The sequence below is a fragment of the Kogia breviceps genome, chromosome 4, assembly GCF_026419965.1.
Source record: "Kogia breviceps isolate mKogBre1 chromosome 4, mKogBre1 haplotype 1, whole genome shotgun sequence".
NCBI lineage: Eukaryota > Metazoa > Chordata > Mammalia > Artiodactyla > Physeteridae > Kogia > Kogia breviceps.
Genome location: NC_081313.1, coordinates 89,569,360 through 89,596,544, shown reverse-complemented (window position 1 = coordinate 89,596,544; position 27,185 = coordinate 89,569,360). Strand labels below are relative to the sequence as shown.

Below are 27,185 nucleotides of genomic sequence, written 5' to 3'. Positions count from 1 at the left end.
TGTCCAAGCAATAAATTAGGCAGCAAGCATCCAAAACACTGATTCTTCCTAGTGAGGAAGAAAATTACTCAAATTTAAAGCAAATAATTTCAACCATACATTTCGTTTTGTACAATATTAAATAACTTTTTATAATAAGCTGTGAACTAGGTTCTGTTTTGTTTCATTTTCATAGCTAATTAGTATTTGACCATAATGATGTTTCTACTGTACTGAATGACTATGTAATTATCATGCCAGGAATCTATTCAAAAACTAAATGTGTAGAGTATATAATGAGTATAAAGCTGCACTAAGAAAATAATTTTTTAACATAATTAGAGATTCACAGCATGTTCAAGTGCATCACAGCACACATTTATCTGATACACAAACTTCTATGTACATTTCAAGTAGAGTACAGAGAAAGCATTATCATACATGAATTATATTTCCTTGGGAAATAAGTACAGCATCACAAATTAACTAAATTTTCATTGTCATTATCATGTTTAGTAGTCAAACATTTGTTACACTGCCAATATCTCCAAACATGAATCCTTTTAAGTCAATCAATTGTGAACGGAACCAGGAGGTTTCACATCATAATATCATACTCACTTATTAAAAATTAATATTATTTTATCCACACTAACAGATGAAAAGAGTAAAATATTGCTGAAAAATGGGGTTAGTTAATTTCTATTTTACCTTGGAAGTAACTATATAGGAAGCTCAGAAATATTTTTTCCCAATTTCCCCTATATTTGCATTAGCTTCTTATCTATCATCTGTCACCAAGTCACATCCAGCCTCCTAGCTCGCATTATGACATTAAGCCCCTGCAACTTGCCTACAGGCAATTATCTCAATTTTCTATATACAATGAACAACCTTCACCTCATGAAGACAAAGCACTCCTATGTTACCTGCCAATCAAATGAGAGGGCAAACTATGATCTACTGTGGCTGAGAGAAAAAGGAATGGAGAGAAATGAAAAGACATCTGTACACTCATGTCAAACTGGGAGTCATTTTAGGAAGAACTATAATTCCACTGTAAATGTGGTTCTGTCCTTGAAGATTCTAATGAGGAGGAGTATATTTAGAATTTCCTCACCCCTTTTGTAGAAATGATTCATGTGATGTTAAGAAAGACAACTGTGGCATTCCAGGTCCTCTCTCTGAGGCAAATCTAATCAGTGCCTACTATGAACAAAAGACTAGGACCATGTGGACTTCCTTCTTGGACTGGACATAGGGCAGAATGAAGGTAAGATGCCTCTTGGTGAGAGTGACGCTGGAGTTACCACTTACAGAGTGTTTCCTGTATGCCGGGGTTCAGTCCTCAGGCCTATAATCCATGAGGCACAGCCTTTCATCCTTCACTGGACAGATAGGAGAGCTGAGGTTCAGGGGGACTAGGTATGTTGCAGAGGCGCAAGCAGCTACAAGTGCCACAACAGGCTTAGAACTCAGTCCTACCCCTATTACCATCTTCTTAACCATCCTAACCACTTTATTCACAGTCCAAGCTTATAACGACCATTTTGACAACTGCGGTTTCCTGTGGAGATTCCCTTAGTTCCTAATTCACTTGAGAAGAACTTTGTCTTCACTGATGCCAAAGATCCCCACAGATCTTCTATCTTCAGAAAGCTCAGGATGAACAAAGAACTATTTACATTTCAGTACATTTTATCTGTGAAAGAAAATTTATAAACTGGAATGCTGGCATAGAAAATATCTTGTAACATATACTAAAGAGTTTATCTTATGACCTCACTGTATGAGGAAAGCAAAAACAATATTCAAAAAAACATTTAAAAAATACTACATACATTTATGGCTGTGCAAAGAAGACAGAAATGAAAAATATTTGCAAGTTTCCTGTTAAGTGCAGTTTAAAACCAATTAAGCAAACACCAGGTTATATGAAAAGTAATTGTAACTTCATGTGCCTAGTGTAGTACCTGGCATGGAATAACATTCAATAAATAGTTGATGAATGAGTAACACACAAAAATCCCAGTAGTAGAATTTATCATTTGTGACTAATACCTACTAGTGTGGAGCTTTATGGATTTATCAAGTCATTTTCATTTTGATTATTTTAATTCCTTAAAAAATAGCATCGACAAGCTATGCAATTAACCCCTTTGCAAAGATGGGGGAAATGAAAGATCCAAGATCACAGAGAAAGTTAAGAAAAAAGCAAAGAGTAGAGCTCAGTCTGTCCAATTCTTAATCAATAACAGCATACTAAAAAATTCAAACAATATATTCATCTTCTCTAAGTAGCCTCATTAGTGGAGCATCATCTAAAGAAGAATAGTAACCTTTGTACAGTATTCTGAATACGAAAATATATAGTTTTATATGTTTACAAAAATTGCACTTTCTAGATATGAACTTTTCATATAGTCTACCTAGTTTTCCAGGTTTAAAACATAATGCTTACCATATTAGCCATCAGGAAAAAAAATTAAGCTATTAAAAACAAAGGGAGCCTTTTTGAGATACATTAGATCTTCAAAAATCATGATTAGTTCTGTGAGTCCTTAGCTCTGGAGTCAGATACATTTAAGTTCAAAAACCCACTACAGCACTTAGAATTTGAGAGGCTTTGGACACGTGATTTCATTTCTTCAAGCCTTAATATCTTTATCTACAAAATCAGGAGACAAGATTGCAATTAGGGTTAAATGATAAAATGTTTGGAAAATCACAGAGCTCAGAGCTCAGACCTGGCACAAAGTAGAATCTCAACAGCAATTAAATCTCTCCTTTCCCTTATAAGACCTTCCTGGTGTCCTGACCAGATACCCTGCTACATAAATCACACGAATGGTGGAATGAATGTTTTAATTAACTCAGGTCACTGATCTGCCTTATATGCTTTCTTACGTAAGGCACATATAAATCTAAATGAAAGAAATTAACAAAACCACACATGTTATAACATAGATACCTTGAAACAAGAGTTCAGATAATATGGGGTGGGGGTGGAGATAAATAAAGAGATGCACAGAATCTACACACGTACAAAGTAACCACATGGCATGTGGCTAAATTAAAAAGCAAGAAAAAATAAAAAAGGACAGAGAGAAGGACTCCTCCTGGTATGTGTAGTTATAAACTTATGAATGTGACTACATAGTCCCTGTTCTGAATATCTATAGTCTAGAAGGGGAGAAAGAGAAATTGTTGAGTTCAATATAATTGGGTAGGTAATAATACAAAACTATGTACAGTGTGTCTTGTGATACACACAAAAAGATGGCAGTCAGGATGATTAAGAATTAATCAGGAGAGCATTCAAAACAGAAAATTAATTAATACAAAATGAGCAAAATGTATATACAGAAGTTGACAGAACTTTACTGAGAGACATAAAAATGGATGAATGAAGAGACATACTTTTCTAGGTGAGAAAACTAAAATACTGCAAAATATACAACTCTTCTAAAATTAATTCATGAATCTTATGCATTGCCAACCAAAATCCCACTGAAATCCTTTTATTGGGAGAAAGGGAGCAAAACAATCCTATGATACATCTACAAGTAATAGAAGGGCAAGATAAATGGTTAAACAAATGCATTAAAACAATATGCCAACACTTATTCTAGATGAATTAAAAAATTTAAAAACAGAAAAAATGATACAAAATCAGTAAGAAAAATAAATATAAAATTTGTGGTACAAATTCTCTTTTTAACCATAACAGAAAAATACAGCAAAGCAGAAGACTGGCAGATTTGATAACAAAAAGCTTAGAACATTTTCTATATTAAAAAATAAGATTAAAGAATAAAAAAATAAAAGGAGATCAAATTTGGGAAATCTGTAAAGTGCTCCTACAAATCAATAGAAATATAAACACTCAAGTGGAAAAAATGAGCATTTTTCTTTCACCAAATTGAAGTTGAAAAATAAACGATGCTTCCACTTCCAGGAGAGATGAAGTAGTTGACAAGAGCTCTCACTTCTATGCGCCAACTAGAAAAAAACAGGATAAAATACAGTAATCATCTGCTTGAAGGCAACAGAGAACTGTTGAGGAGAAAAAGAACTACAGAGAAGAGAGTTGCCTTCTCTAGCCATTTTCACCCTGGGCTGTGCCAATTCTCAGCACAGGAAAGGCTGAGTTCCCTGCAAAGCCCAGAACAAAGCCTACAGAAGTTTTCACTGTGGTGGCAAAGAGGCTAAAAGGCACTTGGTGAGGATGTAGAAAGCTTCAAGTGCACAGTTGGCTTTCTCATCAGTCCATGTGCCAAACACTGGGAGCTGCACAGAAAAGGAGGCTTAAAATCTAAACAGAAAGCTTCTAAAAAGTAGAGCAGAGACATATCATGAGGTTTTAGAACCCACCAGGGAATAGGGCCTACAGAATATACCAGGCTATTAGTTGAAAACTTAATGAGCTAGATGAAGAAGACAATGAGAGAATTAGCCTCAGTTTAGCACAGTCCTTGATTGGAGTAAGAGTGAACACTCTCTAGAAGATAGTTTCTAGAGCCTACAAGTTTTTCTACACAATGTTTAGCACTTAATATAAAAAGTTGAGACATGTGCAAAGACAGAGCCACATGATTAAACAACAAAAAGAAGAATTAGAACCACACATGATCTGGATATTGGTGTTAACTGATAAGCCTTTAAAATGATAATTACTATGTCCAAGGAAAGAGGAAAACATGAATACAGTAGATGAAAAGATAAAGAATTCCAGTACAGAAACTGAATACGTCAAAAATTAACTGAATGAAATTCTAGAAGGATAAACATTTGAAATTAAGAACTCAGCAGATATGTTTAACAACAGAGTAGATTAAGCAGAAGAGAAGTTAAACTGTTAACAGAGATACTTCCTCTAGATTCTGGGATTTTTAGAGAACATCCTGCAACTACTTTTTAGACATCTAGATATAAAACACTATTCTACAAAAAGTACGTAGTTTTAAAATAATCAGAAAAATACAACTACAAAAACATGCAACTTTTTAAAAGGTCAGGGAGGGAGAGATAGCCAAGTAAAAGTAGGGAAATACACTCTAGGTAGAGTGACCATAAGAATAAAGGCATAGATATATAAAGAAAAAAAGGACATTATTTTCAGGACATAGAGGTCATTCAATATCACTAGAATCTACATAGTAAAGCACATGTCTAAAATGCCAATATATGGAGCTAGAAAGAGAGATAAATCTCAAATCACAGTGAGGAGTGAGGTGTCTTTAAGTCATTACAAATTGCTAAAAACCTTATTATATGGGGTATGGGAAGTGACTTGAAGGTTTAACATGGTCAGATTCATTTTTAATAGGTACTTCTAGTTGCCAGGTAGAGTAAGGATTTAAGGAATCAAGACTCAAAGGAGGAAGACCAAGTAAATAGCTATAACAGCCAAGGTAGAAAAGGTGAAAACCTAAGTTACAGTAGTGGGTAGAAATACAAAAAGAGGAACAAGTCTGAGAAACAGGTAGGAATTCTTATTAATAGGATTTTTTGGATTCCTTGGAGAAGAATGCATAAGCCAGAAGGAAAAGTCTGTAATTCCTATTTTCCAGTTAGGTGGCATAGATATGGTAGTGCCACTAACCAAGATTGAACCCCTAAGGATGGATGGAAGACATATCAAGATGAAGGTGATAAATCCAGTATCAGACCTCTCGAACTTGAGGTACCTGAGGAACACCTACATAGATTTATTCTGATGTTCTTAAATTAATTATCCCACTTATCCACTGGAAATACACTGGTTTCCAGGTATGGTAGGCAGAATAATTCCGCCGCCTTCCCCCGCCCCAGGATGTCCACATCCTAATCCCCAGAACCTATGAATATGTTACCTTACATAGCAAAAGAGACTTTGAAGATGTGATTAAATTAAGGGTGTTGGGATAGGGAGATTTCCTGGATTATCCAAGTGGGCCCAATATAATCACAAGGTCCTTATAAGAGAGACTGGAAAGTCTAACAGAGAAGGTGGCCACGTGACAACAGAAGCAAGAGGTTGGAATGTGTGTGGAAGGGGACACAGGCCAAGCAATGCAGGGGACCATTAGAAGATGAAACAGGCAAAGGACCAGATTTTTCCCTCAGAGCCTCCAGAAGGAACAAGCCCTGCCAATACTTTGTCAGCCCAGTGAAACTGATTTTGGACTTCTGACCTCCGAAACTGTAGAAAATAAATTTGTGGGTTTTTTTGAGAGACTAAGTTTGTGGTTATTTGGTACAGCAGCACTAGGAAACTGATATACCAGGTTATACTATTCCTCTTGAAAATGAGGGCCAACTTCTGGTTTCACATCACAAAGACCACCATACACAAAAAAGAAACTCTTAAAAAAAAAAAAAAAAAAAAAAAAGAAACTCTTGAATGCTGGAAAAGGGGGCAGGGGTGGGGGTGGGTGAAGGGCAATGAGAAGAGTTTGGGGTCCTTGGAACTGGGCCCAAGCAAAGACTGAAGTAAGTGTGTCTAGCCCTCTGACCTGCTCTCTCATGGAGGACTTCCTCATACTTTCTCATCTGCTGGCTACAATGTTTGACGTGCCCAAATTCACATTGTCCCTGTGCAAGTGCCCACAGATAACAATAAGGAAAAAGCAGAGGAGAAAACCCCCAGAACTGCACTTTGTAAAAAGCAAATGATTGACAGTCCCTTACACTGACCAAGGTGGTTATTTTTAACCTTTTAAAATTCTACTTATCTTCTAATCTTTAAATGCCTTATACAGACACCATTCACTGAAGAAATGCACATACTCACAAGATTTTTAATATAAGTTCCAAGGCCTCCCAGTTTAAAAACGTTTCTATTCCTATAAAATAGGCCTTCTTAAATAGGCAAACATTTAGCTGTTTTCCCATAAAAACCTCTCTAGAAACTATACAATAACAATCTAATTTATCTTCCATGACCAGATACAGGAATTTATATTTGCGAGAGGAAAAATAAAACATGACATTTTATGGAAGCTTCTAATTGATTTTGTAACATATATTATTTGGCCTCATTTAAGAAGAAAAAAATTCAACACTAAAGAACACAACACAATTTCATTTCAGCAATCAAAATTAGGATTGCACTTGAATATAGTAGTACATAACTGTTACCTGAATTTCCTAACACATGAAAGTTTATTTCAACATATTTTTCTACATTGAGGAGAAATAAATTAAAATTCACAGACAAAACTATTATAAATCTATCATCGCATGAAAGTCATTCACCCAAGGGCAAGATTCAAAAGGAAAGTAAACAAGTGTACTGCAGGGTGATCGAATCTAGTGTGAAGATACCCTTTATGTAACAGTAAGATGATAGTAGTACTTAAAACTGCTGTTGTCAACTAAGGTTTTGATTTCTGAAAACACTTTACAAAATCCAAGAACTCCATTAAATATTACTGAGAAGAGTTCTCAGTTTAGATGAAAAGTATGCAATTATTAAGAAAATATTCTAGAAAGCTCTATGTTAGAAGACATTACTTTGTGTAGAGAATTATGTTTGTTTATAATACTAATAGGCAAAGCAGTAACTCAAAAATAAAATTTTATATTATTAAAGGGATATTTTTTGCTACTTTTAACTCAAAGTAAATTTGACTTGGTAAGTGGCAGAGAGTATTCCAGATGTTAACAGTAACAACAACAACAATAACAGTAATACCAAACAGCTAGCACTAACGAGCCTTTAGAACAGTGCCTAGCATACAGCATGTGCTGTACTTGAATTAACTCCTTTCAGCTTCACAATCAACTTATCAAGTTCTAAAATCATGCTCATTTTATAGATGTGTAGACTGGTTTGGTATCCAGCTCATGGTTCACAGCCATTTAAATGGTAGAGCCAGGATTCAAATTCAAGCAGTCAAGCTTTAAGGCATCTTGGAGGTAGGGTAGGTGGCCTTGCTCTTCTCCAGTGGGTAAGGGACTCAGAGTGTATATGGTAGAAGCACAGAGTCCCACCAGAGTTTCATTTCCCCAAGTCTCTCTGAACTCTGCTTCATCAGAGGGCTCCAACTCCACCCTAGCAAAGAGCCCTCACTCTGAAAGCCCCCAACCAGCTGTAGTGGCAGGACTGGGGTAAGGGGTTTTCTCTGAGGTGATGAAACTGAGGCTACTTATCAAAGCTGCTCTAATAACAACATAAGCTCTTCTTTTAGTAGTTCTTACTTTGTGTAAGAGGCAGTGGGAGAGGAATTGTTACATTACAGGTCTTCATTTTGCAATACTGGTGATATTTTGGAAAATAGTTTCCTTATCCTATGTCCCAGTTACTGAACAAACTTGGTTATTTTCCAGATTTGAGTGCTCTACCCCCAAACTTCCTTTCCCAGTGTTCATCCAAACGAATGCTTAATAAATGATTTGTGTTGTAACAGACAAAAAAACTAAATGTCAGTTGGATGTAATCCTGGGGATTATCTACTTTAGTCCCCTCTCACCCAAGACATATTGCAAATGGAACTAACGTTTCAAAAAAAGAAGGCTGGTTAGTGACAGAGGTGGGACAAGAATGAGCCCTCTGACTCTCAGTCCAAGGCTCCCTTCGCAACACTGTGCTCTTTCCAGGCATCTGACAGTGAGATCTGCCCAAAGCTCAATGGTATAGAAGCAAAAGAGTATCATAAATGTTCGAATTTATAGCTGCAAATGCAACTCAATACTATAAATTAAAATCTTAACCCTCAAAAGTAGAACTACATATTTCAGGCTTTCCTACACTGAGAAAAGCATTTCTAAAAGCATAAATAAAACCACAACCAAAGTAGAATTAACATGTAATTTTATAACTTTTTAAAACAAAATAAGGTTGAAAAATCTTGCAACTATTCCCAGTGCATAAGAGAAAATAGCAAGTCAATGAAAAGGCTAAATATTCTTTTCCAACTATTCTAAAATTTTTGATACTAAAGCAATAAAAAGAAACAGACACAAAAATTGTACATAATTTGGCTGACCCCAAGAGTCTTGTCACCAATTAAGATGCTTTCACTCTGAGTTTTGCCTAAAACAAAAACACCATCTGTTTTACCTAAAACATTAAGATGTTCTATTTTCTTGTCAATTCAGATATCACATCTGTAGCCATTTTCTGAAAAGATAGCAAAAGACATTATATTTATGGGTGACTGCATAAGGAATGATGTTCAATCAAAATGTAATTTTCATCTACTAGAAGAAAATTTCATTTCTCCAATGACTATAACGTCTTAACTTTGGAGGAATACATAGTACATAAACAGGCTGATTTTTACATATAAAAAGATCTTAAAAGTTAATGCAGTAAAATAAGGTTATTTTGTTGTGAAAGACAAAAATGGCAAATACGTTTGAATTCACTTTGACAACGAAAACCTATCTTGTGTGAGGCTTTCAGGTGAAGAGAAAACAACAACTTTTTAATGGTGCAACATCTCTTCATGCTAGTGAGCCATCATGTAAGAGGTAAAAATATGAAAACAACAAAAACACAAACCATTCTCTCTTTTCAAAACACTTTTACACAATATCAGTTCTGAGAAAGACACCCTACAATCCAGTGAAGCGACTGAAGAAGATACAAAACACTAGAAAAAACATCACTCATAGTGAAGGCAAACACCATGTCACGTGGGATAAAGAACACATTTCGAAGAAAAACACACAAGCCATCCAAACACCTATAGTACTTTGAGCATACATTAAGTACCTACAAAATATCAAAATCTAAAACCCAAGTATGTTTTATTTGAAAAGTACCCCAATTTCACAGTTAATTTTCTTGCCTAAAAAATATAAAGCTACTCTCCAAATAAGGATGAAATAAATAAGTCCAAAGGCTCTATTTAAAATGTTTCTTTTACCACAAAGTTGTGAAGTGTTCTGAAGTCCAAGATGGGCTTGAAGCCCTCCCTGACTTTTTCAGGATCAGGATACCTTCACTAAAATCCTTTTCCTTGTTCCTCTTGTAGTGCACGGTTTATTAATCTGCATTCAGAAGGAAAAAAAATCTGGTTCAGAAGAATGGAAGACTTTGAAATATGCCACATCACTTCAGTCTGTGCTCTGAACTGCTCTGAGTAAATGAGCTTTGTGTTAGCAATTTCAGAAGACATGATGGACACACTGGGAGGAAGAGAAGAGAGAGGACAGAGGACTAAGTGTGCACAAAACTAGAAAAAATAAGGAATCGCTCTCACATACTCATCAATTCTCCCCAACCCAATACAAATCACTCAAGAAATCATTCATGTGCCAGATATTTAATTTACTTTAACACTTTCACAGTGCATGACATAACTCCAACTAATGGGGAAAAAAACTTGGGTGCTACAAGCAGTAACACAGAACAGAATCACTCAAACTTTGCATTATCTGGCAGACACACCAAAACTAATGCCAGTTCTTCTTTGACACTATTTCATCTCCTTTACAAGATTTTTCTTACATTCTACAAAGTTACTTATTTCCAATATCTCAATTGGAAATTATTATAGTCCTTCTTAGATCGTAGGTGGCAGTCTCCATGCTAACTCTGCCTTCATATTGTAAGGTATCAAAATAATATCATAAACCTACATATAGAGGCACATATTACTGTTCCCCATCTTCTGCACTTTCTTGATTGTGGTCCTTGATGGAATAATTGTAAGATGTTGTAAGCAATGTGCAAAAGTCACTTTAATTTCATTAGACAAACCACACAACTTAAACACCCTGTGTAAACTTAATTCACTGTATAATAATCTGACAACAATAAACTAGAACCACACAGCTAGTTAAGAAAGTTTGATTTAAAGTATAAACAATAAAAAGGCAATTAAAACAGACTAACCAGGACATTTAGCAGGTGTTCACTGAACATGTAACTACTTTGCCATTGTTTTTAAACAAATAAACCTTAAAACAATCATTTAAAATACAGTCTGTTCAACCACTTCTACAAATGAAATCTAAATCCAACAAATCTAAAATAATTTTGTACGTAGGAACAAAAATCACAGCAGACTAAATTATAAGGGCCTGGGAAGAACTTGCATTTTTCAAGTTTATGTAAAATTGATGAAAAGAATGGTTTAAGATACCATACCCTGAAAACACTAGGAAGACAAATTCCACATTGTGACTCTTTAACTTTTTGAGAATTCAAGAGTTTTTTAAAAAAATATTTTCTGGTCTCTGTAATAAATTAAGAGATAAGTTGTTCTCCTCAGTCTTCATGTTACCCTAATTTTCATCATTTTGCAGAGCTTTTTCACGTGTTTCCTATGATAACTTTCCATTTACTTATCCTCATAGAAATAGATATCCAACACAAGAGGGAGGAGATATGGGGATATATGTATATGTATAGCTAATTCACTTTGTTATAAAGCAGAAACTAACACACCATTGTAAAGCAATTATACTCCAATAAAGATGTTTAAAAAAAAAAAAAAAAAAGAAATAGACATCCATCCAGCCCCTGTGTATGAGAAAGGTACCTCTTGGTCTTTATTGTGGTATTGCTTGAAGTTCATCTCTTATTTAGAATTAGTTATTTGACAAATATTTTTTGAGCACCTACAATGTACCAGGTATTTGCCAGGGGATTCGAAAGAAAAAGAGCTAATACTTTAGCAAGGGTGATGCACAACCAGAAATAAAGGAAATAGTTTGTTAATAATGTCTGAAGGATGTAAAGAAGATGCAGTAATGGAGAAAAGAATGAGTGAAAAACAGGTTCACATGCATCGATGCAGCCTGACTGCAAGTTCCCAGAAGGCTACTATCCAAGGGGGCTATTGTCTGTAGCATTCGGTCTTCTACACCAGCGCTGCTGCTCTGAACAAATGGAGGGCTTCTTTCTTCAACAAACAGTATCAGGTACTCTTCTGGCCCATGCCACCACCAACAATGATTTCCTTGAGTGGATACTGCCCCAGATCAATGCTCTGTCATCAGTTCCCCATTTGCTCCTGCCTATTTTATTTCTGGCAGATTCAGTCTCCAAACTGGTTGTAAAATAGAGACACAGTGAAAGCCATCAATGTGATTAAGGTTGGCAAAAGATCCATTAACTGAAAGAGTTAAAGCTGACTTGGAAGTAAAAATTAAAGTAGGACATCTTTAAGATGCATGTATGTATATGTGTGTATATGTGTATGTGTGTGTGTGTGTGTGTATGTGTGTGTGTGTATATATATATATATATATATATATATATATATACTTTACCATAAAACATACAAATGTGTATCATGCCCCAGTCTACCGATGTAAGAGCAAAGCTTCTACTTGGATTATGGGACCACTAATTGGCATTCTGTGTCATATTTTCTGCATAACCATACATATGATACATTATCTGTGGTTTCTAGCTTAGTTTTTCTAAAGTAGAACAAGAACTTAAACACTTAAAAACGTAAAGCAATCTGAGTGCAGATTGCTTCTACATCTTTACAATTTCTTCCCAAATCTTTTGTAGTCATCTCGTCAGTATTTATCAATGACTCAAAGCACTCAACTTTATATTAAAACAAAATCTTTTTGCTTAATTCATCAATTTAATAAAAATCAAATTATGAGAGAAAAATAACAAGAAAAACTGATTTGGGAATGAGTAATTGGTGGTAATCACATAACTCAACGGAAATACTGGAGAGAAAGAAGTGTGCCAGCTGGCTAGCTAGTAGTCTATTAGCAATAAGGTCAGGGTGCCATGGGCACAGAAAAGAAATGCAGAGTATCAGTGGATCCAGCTGGTCAATTAAGTAGAGGTTTTTTAACAGAGATCTTAGGCAAAGAGGATGAAAAGTAAAGAATAGCTACCTATCTAGCTATAAAAAGTAGCACCTTCCTTATAGAAAAACATTTGTCCATTTTTCTTGTTGGTAAAGTACCAGAATTTCAAAGCCTTGGGGGCAGACATTATGGAAAGGCAAAGGAATCAATCTCCACACCTGCTTTTAGAGACCTGTATGGTGTCTTTATTTCTGTTTATCATTGGTCAGTGACTAACTGCATTTCTTAGTCCAGTTCGATCAGCGTTGCAGTTTGAGGTTATCTTAGATTGTGGCGATAGGGTGACTGTCAAATCAAGGTTTTGGTGCTCCTCCGATCGTTTGTCATCTTCCATGTTTTCATGAGTTTTAATAAAAAATTGAGAGAGTCAGTCTCAGGGTTCCTAGTCAGCCATCATATAAAATGGAAGTGTCAACATTTTTTAAAAAAACATGTAATAGGTGTTATTTCATCTAAGTCAATGTGAGGTTGAAAGAGTATTTCAGGAATTAATACCCATCATTCCTGATATAATAAAATAAATAGAAATAATAAGGGTGGGGAGAATAGTGTGGGAAACGTGGAGTCTTTCCTCCTACTCTCTCCCCAAAGATCTTTCTATTTCCCTGAAAAATCAGGGAGAAAACAAACCAGTGAATGACTGACTTAGAATGGCAAACTCCAGACAAGGTTATTTATTTTGCTTGCCAGACATGACTGTTCATTCCAAAACTAGTTCCAACCACTAGGCAAAGAAGTTTTAACATAAAATTAACTAATGAACCATGGGGAAGGTATCTCCAGTTTCCTAAGAAACTTCTGGTTGTTTAAATAATATACTATATTCCACTCAGTCTTCTGGGTAAAACATACCCTCTAAAAATATTCCAGATTACAAACAGGCTGAAACGTGTTTCTGGATAAACAGAGAACTGGTCAATATACATCTTGAAAACAGTCATAATTAACAAAACACAACTCAGATGGAATATAGATGAAAATACACAAATATCCTTCACAAGCAATTAATATTTAAACAGAAAAGTATCTCAGAGAAGAGTTTAGGAACTCATCCTTCAAGTCCAGTAATGACTATTAACTCATAAATGGACTATGCAATTAATACCCACATAGACCTAGACTAGAATAGCTCAGTTTTTTGAGTCTCCAGTACTGTCAGTTAATAATTCCCCCATTAAAAGAGAAGTTCTAAACTAGTCTTCTCAGGAAAGGACATTTGGGCTGCTCTCAGAATAACAGAACCTCTGGAGGGTACAGTGTCAAACCCTAGTCAAATCATGTATTCTATTATCACCTTGAATTCCCATGGTATAATTTTAAAATGCAACACACCATTTTCAAGAAAAAAAAAAGCTCAATCTTCTTGATTGTATCCATTTATTTTTCTGCTAACTAATGTGAAGACACTTCTATACTAGCTTTCTAGTACATGATAAGACTTGAGCTTGAACATTACAATCCATGAGAAACAAGCACAGTCCTTACACTAATTATCACTGCTAATGCTTTTCCATCTCCCCCAAAGAAAAATAGTGAATATTCCAAACAATAAAAATAAGGGTGTGAACTTGGTTTCTTCACTTAAAACTTATGTTTAAATAACTGGTAGAGATGTTAGATACTTTCTTACTTACATTCTGACTTGGTATAAAAATAGGTTGATGACATAGTGACCAATCAGAGAATGCTCTAAAGCCTTGAATCCCATCACACTAGCAGATAATTACTACCAGAAGAACTGTTTCTGAGAACAATATTAAAAATACAAAATGTAGAATCAGGCAAATACTCTTACGTCAACAACAATAAAAAAAGTCTTATGATCTGATAAGGCAACTCATTCAGGTATTTGGGAGTATCTTTTGAATCCACTCATTCTGAAGAGCCCCCAAGAATGCAAAGTTCATTCTATAAGAATGCAATGATGGTGAGATGCAACCCCCAATTTTTCAAGTCTCATAGTATGAAACTCTGAAATCTCAAATGAGCAGCTGTCTAAATGCTGAGCAAACTCAAAGCTATATTGAATTACTGCTTATTTTTACTTGTATTAGTATTTAGTGGATTTCTGTCACTCAACCTACAAATATTAGATGAAAGAATCAATTGGGGAGAATATATACCAGGATACTACATTTTCACATAGAATATGGTTCACATAGAATGTGAACCATATTCTATGCATATCTGGTATCTGAAATTTAATATTCTCTTCAAGCAATAGTAAAATATATTACAACAAATCTTTATTAAATTCTTACTATGTTGAATATCATACCATAGGCATAGTGGTGGACATAAATGACAGAAATAATTCATATCCTTGAGGAGTTTACAGTCTAGTGGGATTAACTTCAAATAATTATACTGGCAGAAATAAGCCAACAACAATTCTCAGCCATATGGTTGAGCCGTGTTGTACCTGATTTAGATGAAAAATTGGAGCCACTATCATAATGGGATGAGATCTTGGGCATCTTGGGAGGAGGGTGAGTTTATTTTATTTTGCACATGCGAGGTATGTGAATTGGGGTGGTCAGTGGTGAACTGTGGTAGATAATCCCCAGAGATGACTGCCATCATTCCCTCTGCTTCCTGCACATGCTCCTCACATCAAGTAATGGAGAATAATTCCCCTCTCTTATATCCTGGATGGCCTTAGTGACTTGCTTGACTACTAGAATGTAGTAAAAATGACCTTCTAGGACTTTCGAGTCTAGGTCCTAAGAAGCCTTGCTGTTTCTAGCCAGGTAACTTTTTCAGAGTTCTGCTTTGGGTAGATTCCTCAGATAGCTACATAAATTATAGTTAATAATTCAGGCACAGAGAAAGGCCTTGGGGCAAGAAGCCATTGCAGTAGTTCAATCAAAATATAAAGGATGGCTTAAAGCCAAAGTAACAGAAAGAGAGGAGAGGATGGATGTCAGCAATGAGTAAAGCTAAAATCCAAAAGACTCTACAATTGATGATACTTAAGGAATGAGAAAAGACAGAAGTCAAAGTGTTTTCTGGGGTTACAGAACCTAGACAGCTAAAAAGAAAATGATGCCCTCAATCAAGATTAGAATCCAAAAGAAAAGCATTATATGGAGAAAAACAGAGGAAATTAAATTAGAGGGGCAGGGAGGTCATCCAACAAACGAATGGCAATACCCCAAGTGATGGGTCATCGGGTGCCTTTTCTGGAGTTCTGTCCTTTTTAAATCTGGCTGATACTCTGAAGTCACCTAAGCCTAGAAAACATTGACTTCATTTGTGTCTCCACATGGTTAATGGTTTCTTTTCAAATTAATCCCTTCTTTTCCTAGCCAAAAGAAACAGATGTAGGATTCCTTACCAATAAATACCTTGCTAAAAATTAAAAGCATTTAAAGGTAAATTTGTAATAGTGGTTTGAATAAGTTACTCTCAAACTAAAAACGTATCTATTACTTGAAAAGTTAAACTTTCAGATTTACAGATGCAATCTCGATGTAACTTTGATTACATACTTGGTGGCATTTCAAATTATCTACCATTAAAAATAAGTTCCTTTATACCTTGTCAAACCACGTGACTTACAGACCTGTGCTGTGGCAACATTTAATCCTGTCTTGCCTGAACAGATGGAATACTGAAAGAAGACTGAAATCTCTTTGACTGTCTCAGATTTTACCTTGCATCCTCGGTGTTCTCCAAGTCCCTAATCCTGTAAGTCTTTGTATTAAGTGTCCTTATGGTTGGTTTCCTTAGGCAATTGTGAATGTAGAGAAACAGAAACATCTTTGAACATTTAAGGATTATTTAAGGCTAGACAATTTATGACTTGTCCAGGGTGCCCTAACTTTTAACTTTTAATCACATCTGCTTTCTATACAAAGGCTAAGAATGTATTCACTATACAGCTCACATAACCTGTGAACTAAATTAGGCACACTGACATGTACTATGTCACTTTCAGCAGATCATGGACTACTTTTTAAATGCTCACAAACTAAATCATGTTAGGTTATAACTGTAATGTTGCCAACAGCATGATCAAATTCATTTATATGTATTATTTAAACTGTGTGGGTTTAGACCAGTGTTTATCAACCTTTTTTTATTACAACCTCCTTAAAGATTCTTTTTAGACATTTTTTCCTAATCATCCCTCTACACAATTTTAATACTACACACAAAATGTTTATCTGTTACGTACTATTATCTGCTCTATCTGTGCTTTGCATATTAAAAAAAAATAAGTTTTTTCCACCCCCCCCCCAAGAACCAATTCTTAGCCTCCTAGGGAAGACATCTCCCTATTGAGAATGCATGTTTTATTTAGATTAATAACATGTTATTCAAATAAGTATTATTCTTATAAGCAAAATAAAGCTAAGCCTTAGAGCATCACAGAAGACTCATGAAGGATAGAAGACTGAGTCATGGCCACTCTTTTGAAACTGCCAATTTAAAGACTGAGAAGTACAGACAATTATTTAACTTTCGGTACCTGCAAAATAAAACTATCAAAGGTTTCCATTACAAAGGCCATCATTAGTTCTCCATTCTTCACTGATTTTACTGAAAGATCAATAACTCAGAAAATTTGTGGCTAACAAGTAAAAAATAGATTTTAAAACCAAAAATATAAGTGGTTTTATTCATGAGGTTCTAAAGTTCAAAAAGGAGAATAAAGATAAAAATAGGAATCTGACAATCCTAAGTATTCCCAATTCACCTAACTACGGAAGCAGGAGCATTGACATTTGGTAGAAAAGAACTCTGAAGATATAATATTAAAATGAAGAACACTATTTAAATACAAACTGTTTAAACGGAAATATCAAAAAGTGACTGTTTTCCTAATAGATTCAAAAAGTCTATTTATGTTTATCTTTAATTAAAACTCTTCAATATTAAAAGCTCAAAAATATGTCTGTCCTTAATTAATAACCTCTATCTCTAACCTTCTTCCTCTGGCATAAGTAAGGCTGAATTATCACTTACGTCTGCTAAGGCAAGGACAGAGCACAGAGCATAATGAGTCCTCTGACTCATGGCCCCATCCCCACTGCATCCCACCCACCTTAACATGTACCCACAGGAAGACTAACGGACTGAGGATGGAGCATGAATTACTTATAGCAAGCATAAGTTATTCTTAGAGTCAGCAAAAAAGAAGATCTTCCCCCACCAAAATAGAAAAAGATAAAAAAGGTAATAGATAAGAGGATTATGCCGAAAGCCAAATAGATTTACTGACACCACAGTTTATTAGGGACACAATATATAAAGAATGCCCATACAACCCAAAATTCATCAAAACATTACTTATTTTAAGACAAAGAAAATGTTTTGTAATTTTACAAGTGATTTTTCTTTCAATATCATTATCCTTTCATCCTAACTATGGCCTGGCAATATGAAAGCTTTAAGACTTCAGCAAGACTAAACTTAAACTTTCTTTTCAAATTAATCCCTTCTTTTTTCCAGCCAAATGAGATACATGTAGGGTTTCTTTAGTATTACTTAAGTGATACTTTAGTATTATTAAAATATACTTACCTTCCTGTTCTAAGGTTGACCTATATATGCTTTAAGTTTCTACTTACTGAAGAAGTTTAGTCAGCTAAGGCTCTAGTCTATGTTTAACTGAAATCTCAACTTTATTAACAATTACAAAATTTCTGTAATAACTTTGATTCCATTTATTTTAAAATAATTTTAATAAAGTGTAAAATCATGAATTACATTTTACAATTACTCTTGTATTCTACAATTTATAACAGGTGATACTTAATTTCTCAATTTAGGTAGCAAAAAGTTATATTACAAAACTACACTGTGTATCTGCATACACTGGGTCCTGACTGACTGACTGATATTTGCTCATTAAAAATGGATAACTTGGTTAAATAATTGTCAATAATTCTTTGTAAATCAGAGGCAGTCATCAATTAAATGCCCGTTTTAGGTCTACTGAACACCCTTCCCATTTACTTAAACATAAATCAACAATGCGAAAATGAGGCAGTTTTACAAGCACAATGACAGTTATCTAGTAAATAATTTACAGTAGGAACCCTTATCTTCTAATAGTAATTACATCTCTTCTTTCATTTAAAAATACAGGATCAGAGATTAATGAAAACAAGGTAAGTAAATAAAAGGGTAATCAAGAAAGAACATACTCTAAAAATAATCAATATTATAAATATAAGGTAATTTTTAGAATAAAGCTACATATTTACCATCCAACATCAAGTATTCTGTAAGAAATATTGTTATAATAGTTTATTCAGCTATCAATGTACCAAACGCCATGTTAGCTATTAACATTGAATACACACAGTCATGGGAGAAAATCCGTTTCTTCAAAACAATTGTTTTAAATTCGTAAGTTGATTAAATGAAATACTGCCTTACGATATATGCTGGGTCCAGAACAAAATCATGAAAACCCCAAAAAGTTAAGTCATAGAAGTGGTCAAAGTTTATGAGAAATTAAGCTATTTACCTTGGCTCCGCACTCAGACTTATTACATTTTTTTGTGGCAGAGAACTTTGTGTTCTTTGTTTCAAATCCTATAAAAATGAACAGAAATTTTTAATTTACTTTTAAAACTTGTTTCAAAGTTAGCTATGTAATAGTACCTTAAAAAGACATGAATAGGGCACAGTAGGAAAAAAAAAAAAACACCTCTTTCCAGCTATATGAAGTCCATCATAGTTCAAAACAAATAACTCTTGTGTCTGTGCGCATGTATTGTGTATTTAGATTTCAAGTACAGCGTATGTTACGGGGACTAGAGTCCATAATGAGCAGTCCTAACAAGGAATCAAATAAATCAGAATTCTAGAGATAATTCTACAAAAAGTTTTATTATGTTACTTTTGTGTCATATGTTTCATATTTTTAAAAAATGTAAGTCTGTTCATTGCATTTTTACTTTAATATGAAAACATATGATCTAGGAGCTGCTATTTAAAGCTAAGGAAAGTAACAATTATAATGTCCAGTTACCTTACGATATCATATTAAGTGTTCTAAAAGCCTGTATGCTTTACATACCTTGAAATAAGTTCATTATTTTATTTTTCATGCTTAGATTTAGTGAGAATAAAATACACACTATAAATCAAATAGAGTCACACTTATGGGAAAGAACACACAGGTAATTTATATAAAGTGATACAAATTCTTTCAAATAATGTAAAAAGAAATAATTATATTTCAATGTCTCTTTTTATTAAGCTTCTCACTCCCTTTTCCAACCCAAGAACAAAAGAATCACACAGTTTTATTATGAAAATAGAAGATATCAACTAACCATTTCTAGGAAGGTATCTAAAGAGTAAGAGTCGTATGAGCGTTTGTCCTTCAAAATAAGCAGCAGTGCAGAATGTCCAATTATCTTCTTTAAATTCATCAATGAATGAAAGAGTCTGTGAACCAAAAATTTTACTAGTCTGGGAAGTAATTCAAAAATCTCTACACTGTATAAAAAAATAAATAAAATAAAATTCCCCCCCAAAATCTCTATACAATATTTTCCTAGAGAACAGACTTGTGGTTGCCAAGGGGGGAGGGGGTAGGGGAGGGTTGGATTGGGAGTTTGGGATTAGTCAGATGCAAACTATTATACAAAGAATGGGTAAACAACAAGGTCCTACTGTATAAGCGCATGGATCTATATATAATATCCTGTGATTAAACCATAACGTTAAAGAATATGAAAATATATATATGTGTGTATAACTGAATTACTGTAGAAATTAACACAACATTGGAAGTCAACTATACTTTAATAAAAACATTTTTAAAAATCTGTATACAATATTTTCAGTTTCTTTAATTATGGCCAAATCACTATCACCTTTATCCTGTATTCAAAGTGAAACCTATAATAAACCTATGATGAATTGGCTCTTTTTTTTTTTTTTAACCCTGAATGAAGTACTTAGGGATAAAAAAAAGTTAATCAGAAGGTATCACTGATAAGGATTCATTTAAAATAAGAAAACTTTCTGGACACACCTGAAACACATAAACTTATTCAAACTACTTATATTCTACATGAATATCATGCCAAATAATAACAATAGCCAGCATGATTACCCCAATAGCTCTAAGGCGTTCTACCAAAAAGCAATGATTTGATACTTTACTTTAGAAAAATCTTTAACAAGCATTGAAATAATGACAAAAGAAGACATGAGATTAACTCTCATTCACAAAAAAATTCAATCAGTATACATATTTCAAAGAATTTAAATTCCTGAAGAATTCAAATAGATATTTTGTGAATTTAGTTTCATGTTCTTATTCAAAAGAACTAGAGAAAAAAAGTATTTCACAGTTCCAGATAATGAAATTGTCTTTGTCCTTATTATATTTCTTTGTCATTGAAATTCTTAACTGTATTCAAATTGTATAATTATGTCTGAGGAGCCAAAGGGATGCTTATGAATCAACTGTTTCAAGATCAATTCTGGAATAGAATCTCGGTACATTACCAGCTATTGGGGAAGCACTACACATAGGGAAAAAACTTGCTTTTTTTCCCCAAGTATAATCTTACTTTTTTAAAGCTTTAGAGAGCAAGCACCTCTAAGTAAACTCATATTGGAGAAAACTGTAGAGAAACTTTGCTAATCATGTTTTCAATCAACCATTAGAATGAATGTATTATGTTTATAGAGTGATTATATTATTTTCCCCAACACAGGAAGCAATTTTGGATCTATGTGTTAAAAACATTTTTGTTGGCATGCAACAACAAAAAAATTGTAAAAGAATTAGATAGAAATAACTTTTTCCACAGCATTAAGATCAAAGATGTAAGCGATCATGATAAGTTATGAATTAAATGCATTTACATAGTAAATCTGTAACCATAGTATTAAAATTTTATGGATTTAAGTTCAGACCATCATCCAGCTAAATTTCTCAGTCTATTCAAATGTTTTACTAAATAGTAGTAAGTGTTCTCACCAGACTAAAAGACCATATGCATGAATGAATACAATTCAGTTAGAAAAACAACTCCTTCAATCTAAGTTTATTTTTATTATCTACATGGCTATCTTTATGAGGTCGTCTGAACATGCAGAATAAGTCACGTTCTCCATCAGCTAAAACTATGTGTTACAGTGTATTAAAGAGTCCTAATTAAACTGAGTGAATGTCACGAATCAATGTTCGTGTCCTAAAGGCACACACGCAGTCTTCTTATGAGATGACCGCTAAGGACAGGCACATTTCCCAAACACTTTCTCAGTATGTATAAAGCTATTTTATTGAAAACAAAACAAAGCTAAACACAGTAAATAAGTCTGGGGAAAACGGGGTAAAACAAAATTTTACATGTTTCAACATTTCATCAACGTGGTATTTCTCAGAGCCTCTAATTTCCTAACCCGCCCTTATTCTATTATGAAACAGTTCAGGAAACGTCACTTTGGAAACACAGTTTTCTAGTTTGCTACCATTTCTGCAGTCTAAAGCAGATGTTATCATGTCTGTTATTCAACAGTTTGATCTACATGTTAGGAGTCTCGTTCTTACCCTCTGTTCATTTTCTTCTCCTACCTATCTTTATAACAACTTAGCAATTGACAGAATTCTTAATCTTTCTGTAACTGACCTCATTACCATTCCTTCTTCACACAGCCCCACCATTAACCACTTTTAAGCTGAACATCCACATAGACACTGCCCAGTCTAAATCATTTTTTATGCTATGATTAGAATTAACATCCAAATATGCCATGATGTATGCTTGCTCTCCAGTTTATAATTACATAAAGATTCAATCTACTGTTGACAGCATGACACTAAGAGTCACCCTTACATGGCAGAGAGAGCTAAAAGGGCCTGGAGCCCTGATGGCATTGTGGAGCTGTCACACCTGAACCAGTGACCTGCAGACTTCTTTCACATGGCCTACAAATAAGCAGGATAGGATTAATTCAGTTTCGAGTTGCTATTACTAGCAGCCAAAGGCGGCCCCTAACTCATACAGTTGTTCACTGGGACATTTCTGCCAACATCTGAAAAAAAAGTAGTCAACAATCCAAGGACAAGAGACCACCCAATACCGGCTTCCTCTTTATTTATAATTCTCTAACTTGTGTTTTGAAATTTCCTACTTAAAATGTCTGTGCTAATGACTTGATAATTGTTTATGACTTTTCAATGAAGTGTGAAGTACTCACAAAGCAAATTCACAAATGTCAAGTACAACTTGAGAATTACTGTGTCTTTTTTCTCTGAGATGCAATTTTGTATGGGGATGCTTTTATAAGCTAAAAGCGACACCAAACATATGGAGGAACTAATGACAGGCCTTCTGGAGAGGTTATAAGACAGAAAATGTTCTGTAGCGCAAAAACCCAATGACCTGTACCCAAATCTCTTTCAATATCGCAGCCAGAGAGATAGCAAGTAGGCAGTGGAGGAGGATGACTTCTCTATTTCCTCTTAGGAGCTCTGCTCTGGTCTGATTCCCGGCAGCCTCACTTTTAAACTCTCAATAAACCAAGAAGACAGGAACAGGTGAAAAAGAAAATTAGAGTATCTGACCTTACTTGCAAAAATGCTTTCTGTGGAAGAAATAACATCATTATCATACAATGAGTTTTTCCTACTTTAAGCCCAGCTCAATCTCAATAGATGGATGCCAAATACATTTGCCATAAGAAAACTGAGAAGATATTCAAGGTGCTACCTTGAATATATTTTTTTAAAGACTCAAGTCAACTAATGAAACCTCAAGAATACTTTTTCCCCAAGTTTCGTGAAAGGCAGTCAAAATACTGTAACTAAAAATTTAATTAACCCTCATTACAATTAGAAGTATCAGTTGTGGATCAATTTTTTAATGACTTTATGTGCTATGTACACTTTCCACATATGACAATACCTATAAAAGAGATTCACTTTTTAAATCTATAATCAGAACATATTTTTAATGATTTAAAAATAATATCAAAGCATAATCTGGAAGAAATACTAACCTAAGCTACAGTAAAACAATAGGTAAAACTCCTCCCCCAGTGTGGGAATCTCCTCTGCACTGATCCTAACAAATGGCAGCCTCAACTCTGGTATGTTGATGGAAATCTCACTATCACAAAAGGTAAGCTTATTGGGAAGCACTGTTTACAAAGCCCTTTGCTATTCTGAGCCAAAGGCTGTACTCATTGTTTCTGATCTGCAATATGAAAATAACTGAGTTCTACTCCATCATTCATCTGACAGACCATCCAAGAGCTAAAGATGGCTTTGATATCAATACCCAGCTCATCGCTTTTCATCCCAATTCCTTATATCGGCCATATATGACAAGGTTTCTAGGTCCTTCTACTTCCTGGCTATTCTTCTAGGCTTACACTTTTTTGTCAATGCCCCTATCAAAAAATGAGATATTCAAGAACAAATGGATATGAAATAGGATGAAATTAAATAGCTATATAATGAAGTGGAGTTCTTTATCTCCCTGGATTATAACTATGATTTACTTGATACCAAATCCTTGGTCAAGAAGTAACCTCAATTACCACCACACTGTACTTGGGGAAAAGTGGGATCGGTTTTTTTTTTTTTTTTTTTTTGTGGTACACGGGCCTCTCACTGTTGTGGCCTCTCCCATTGCGGAGCACAGGCTCTGGACGCGCGGGCTCAGCGGCCATGGCTCACGGGCCCAGCCGCTCCGAGGCATGTGGGATCTTCCCAGACCGGGGCACGAACCCGTGGTCCCCTGCATCGGCAGGCGGATTCTCATCCACTGCGCCACCAGGGAAGCCTAAGGGATTGGTTTTATAATAATGTTTTACTACTCCATTTACAGAAATGCACTACAATAAAAAGTTGGGACAGCCAGTACTTTGTCAACAGATTTCTTGAAAAATTGGTGACTCTGAAATTGGTGGTTTTTCTACAGCAAACCTTATAAGGGATATAATTATTAAAAACTTCATCAAAACATAAGCATTTTGGGCTGTCAGCATAACTGAAAATGTCTTCTTGGTGTGACACATGTAGCTTTGAAATTGGTTTGATTTAGTGTGCTTTACTTCAATAAAAATTCAGTATTACAATTAAAAAAGACACTTCATCAAAAGATAAAAGCTTATGACCTGAAATTTTAAAAGATTTTGTTTTAAGTCCACTTTTCAATATATTACCTGGTACCATAATCCACAACCACCCAATCTTTTGCAGTTCCTGTGATAGCATCATGATGTTGAAATAGTCCCAAATTCCTTCTTGCTTCTGTCAGCATCATATAATGGGATGATGAAAGAAATTTACTTATCTTGTATTGCTGAGCTTGTTTCAGGGCGAAATAGTAAAGAATTTCAGCAGCCCTAATTGCATAAAACAGTCATTAATTTTTATTTCAAAACAAACATTTTAGTTTACTACCTAAAATAGGTGGCACTGATACATTTTCAAATGTGGTTTTTTTAAAATCCATGATTTCAGTACAATTTATAAGACAGATATTGATAATAAACATTTCTATAAAAACCACAAGGTATCCACCTAATACATCTAAATTCTCAATCATCAAAAAACACCATGCCTCAGTGATATAAGGAAGAGAAGCCAGTACCTGTTGGCAGAAAGATATGTCCATTTACATATAACAGTGAATAAATATCTCAAAGCAGTAAGAACTGGATAAGTGTTTCCATCCTTCTCAGCAGCTTAGACATATACCATAAACTTCATCACCAGAAAGCCATTTACTCTCACATAGGTACATTAAGAGGAGAGATGGTGGGGAAATGCATGGCCACATGAGTGTTAGACTAACAGTAAAGGAGAAGAAGAAAATGATGGCCAGACAGTTCAGACAAGACTTAGTCTAAGTGTTGAATGATAACATACAACAACTATAGATAATTTAACATTAGAAACTGAAAAATGATAAATCTTATGCCATCTTTTCTTAGTATTTTAAAGTAAAGAATAAAAATACTTTAGCTTAAGGACAGTTATGAGCAATAATATGGGGGTTTATAATTTTCATCTTTAATGTTTTTCATCTAAGGACATGGTTCAAGATGGGTTTCTTAAAAGTTCTTTAAAAAGAGACATGCCTTGATGGAGTGAAAAATATAAGAAGATTCTTTACCACAAACATGTTAAGATGATGGAGAGAAAAATTAAGGCAGCATGAAAATGTATCAAGGTATCAAAAAACAAGGAGAGATTCAAAGTGCTTAAGAAAAAAAAGAATTCATTTGAATTGTTGAAATAATTAAAAGAAACTAAATAATCTCCACTTTATAAAATTATAAGCCTTCTGAAATTCATGGCATGAGAATCACTACACTGGAATTAAGGAAATTGTATGTATATGTATGCATATATATCCAGAGCAAGTATTCCTGGTTATGGAAAGAATACATAAACATATTCCAAAATGTAAAAAAGTGGATTTCAAGAATATTTTTTCCTTTGTACATTTCTATTTTATACACATTTTTTACAAATGAGCTGAAGATGAAATATCATTTTCACACAATTAACTTACTTTCAAATAATTACATTTTGAAATTCAACTTACTATAGGTTTATTGTTTTATTTTAAAGCAGCAGAATTATCAAAATATATTATCAGTAGTAATATATTTAAGTAACACCTTAAACAAGTTCAATAAATTAAGATTGAACCAATATTCATAACTCTTTGCCACTAAAAAATACTTGACACTTAAAAATTATGAATACCATAAAGATAACTAACATAAAGATAACTAAGATTCTATTGGGTAAGAATGAAGAAATCTCTGTAATATATAAATGTATTTTATTACAAATAATGTATATTCATCTGGCATGTTTGTGAATATCCCCCAAAAGAGTCAAAGGTTAGTCTTTTTAAATAACAGTTACTGTTAGTTTGTGGGAACAGTAGCACAACAACAGTAAAAATAATAAAAACACACACTACTATACCAAAGTACAACTCTTAAAGAAATTACTGATTTTTATAAAAAGTCTGTCCAAAATATATTCAATATACAGTAGTACACAGAAGAGGGTAGGTTTGATATAAATTTTTATTTTTAATACCAAGATTCATCATGAAAATCATGATGAATTCATCATGAATTCATATTTTGAACTTAACTGACAATGAATTTGTCATGAAAAAATTACTCTCCTGAGCTACACACATAGAAAAAGCCTCAGGATTCCCTTGGGGTGGTTTCTCTTTATCAAAAAACAATGAGACTCAGTTACATAGAACTGTACTCTCCACTATGACAGCCACTAGCCACATGTGGCTATGTATATTAAAATTCATTAAAATTAAATAAAATTAAGAGTTCAGTTCCTCAGTCACACTGGTCAAATTTTAAGTGCTCTATAGTTACATGTGGCTAGTGGCTAGCATACTGCATAAACAGTGCAAAAATAGAGTATTTCTATCACCACTGCAGAAAGT

At 34.2% G+C, this 27,185-nt stretch overlaps 1 protein-coding gene across 2 annotated transcripts in view; it reads right to left on the bottom strand.

Annotated features, from left to right (window-relative positions):
• Positions 1 to 27,185, bottom strand: part of MAN2A1 (mannosidase alpha class 2A member 1) — a 160,347-nt gene that overhangs the window by 48,244 nt on the left and 84,918 nt on the right. For both annotated transcript variants that reach the window (XM_059060613.2, XM_067031427.1), the window contains exons 10-12: positions 24,910 to 25,092; positions 20,052 to 20,166; positions 19,238 to 19,305 (exon numbers count right to left, since the gene is read on the bottom strand). In XM_059060613.2, coding sequence (XP_058916596.1) covers positions 19,238 to 19,305; positions 20,052 to 20,166; positions 24,910 to 25,092 — 366 coding nt within the window. The remainder of the gene's footprint in view (positions 1 to 19,237; positions 19,306 to 20,051; positions 20,167 to 24,909; positions 25,093 to 27,185) is intronic.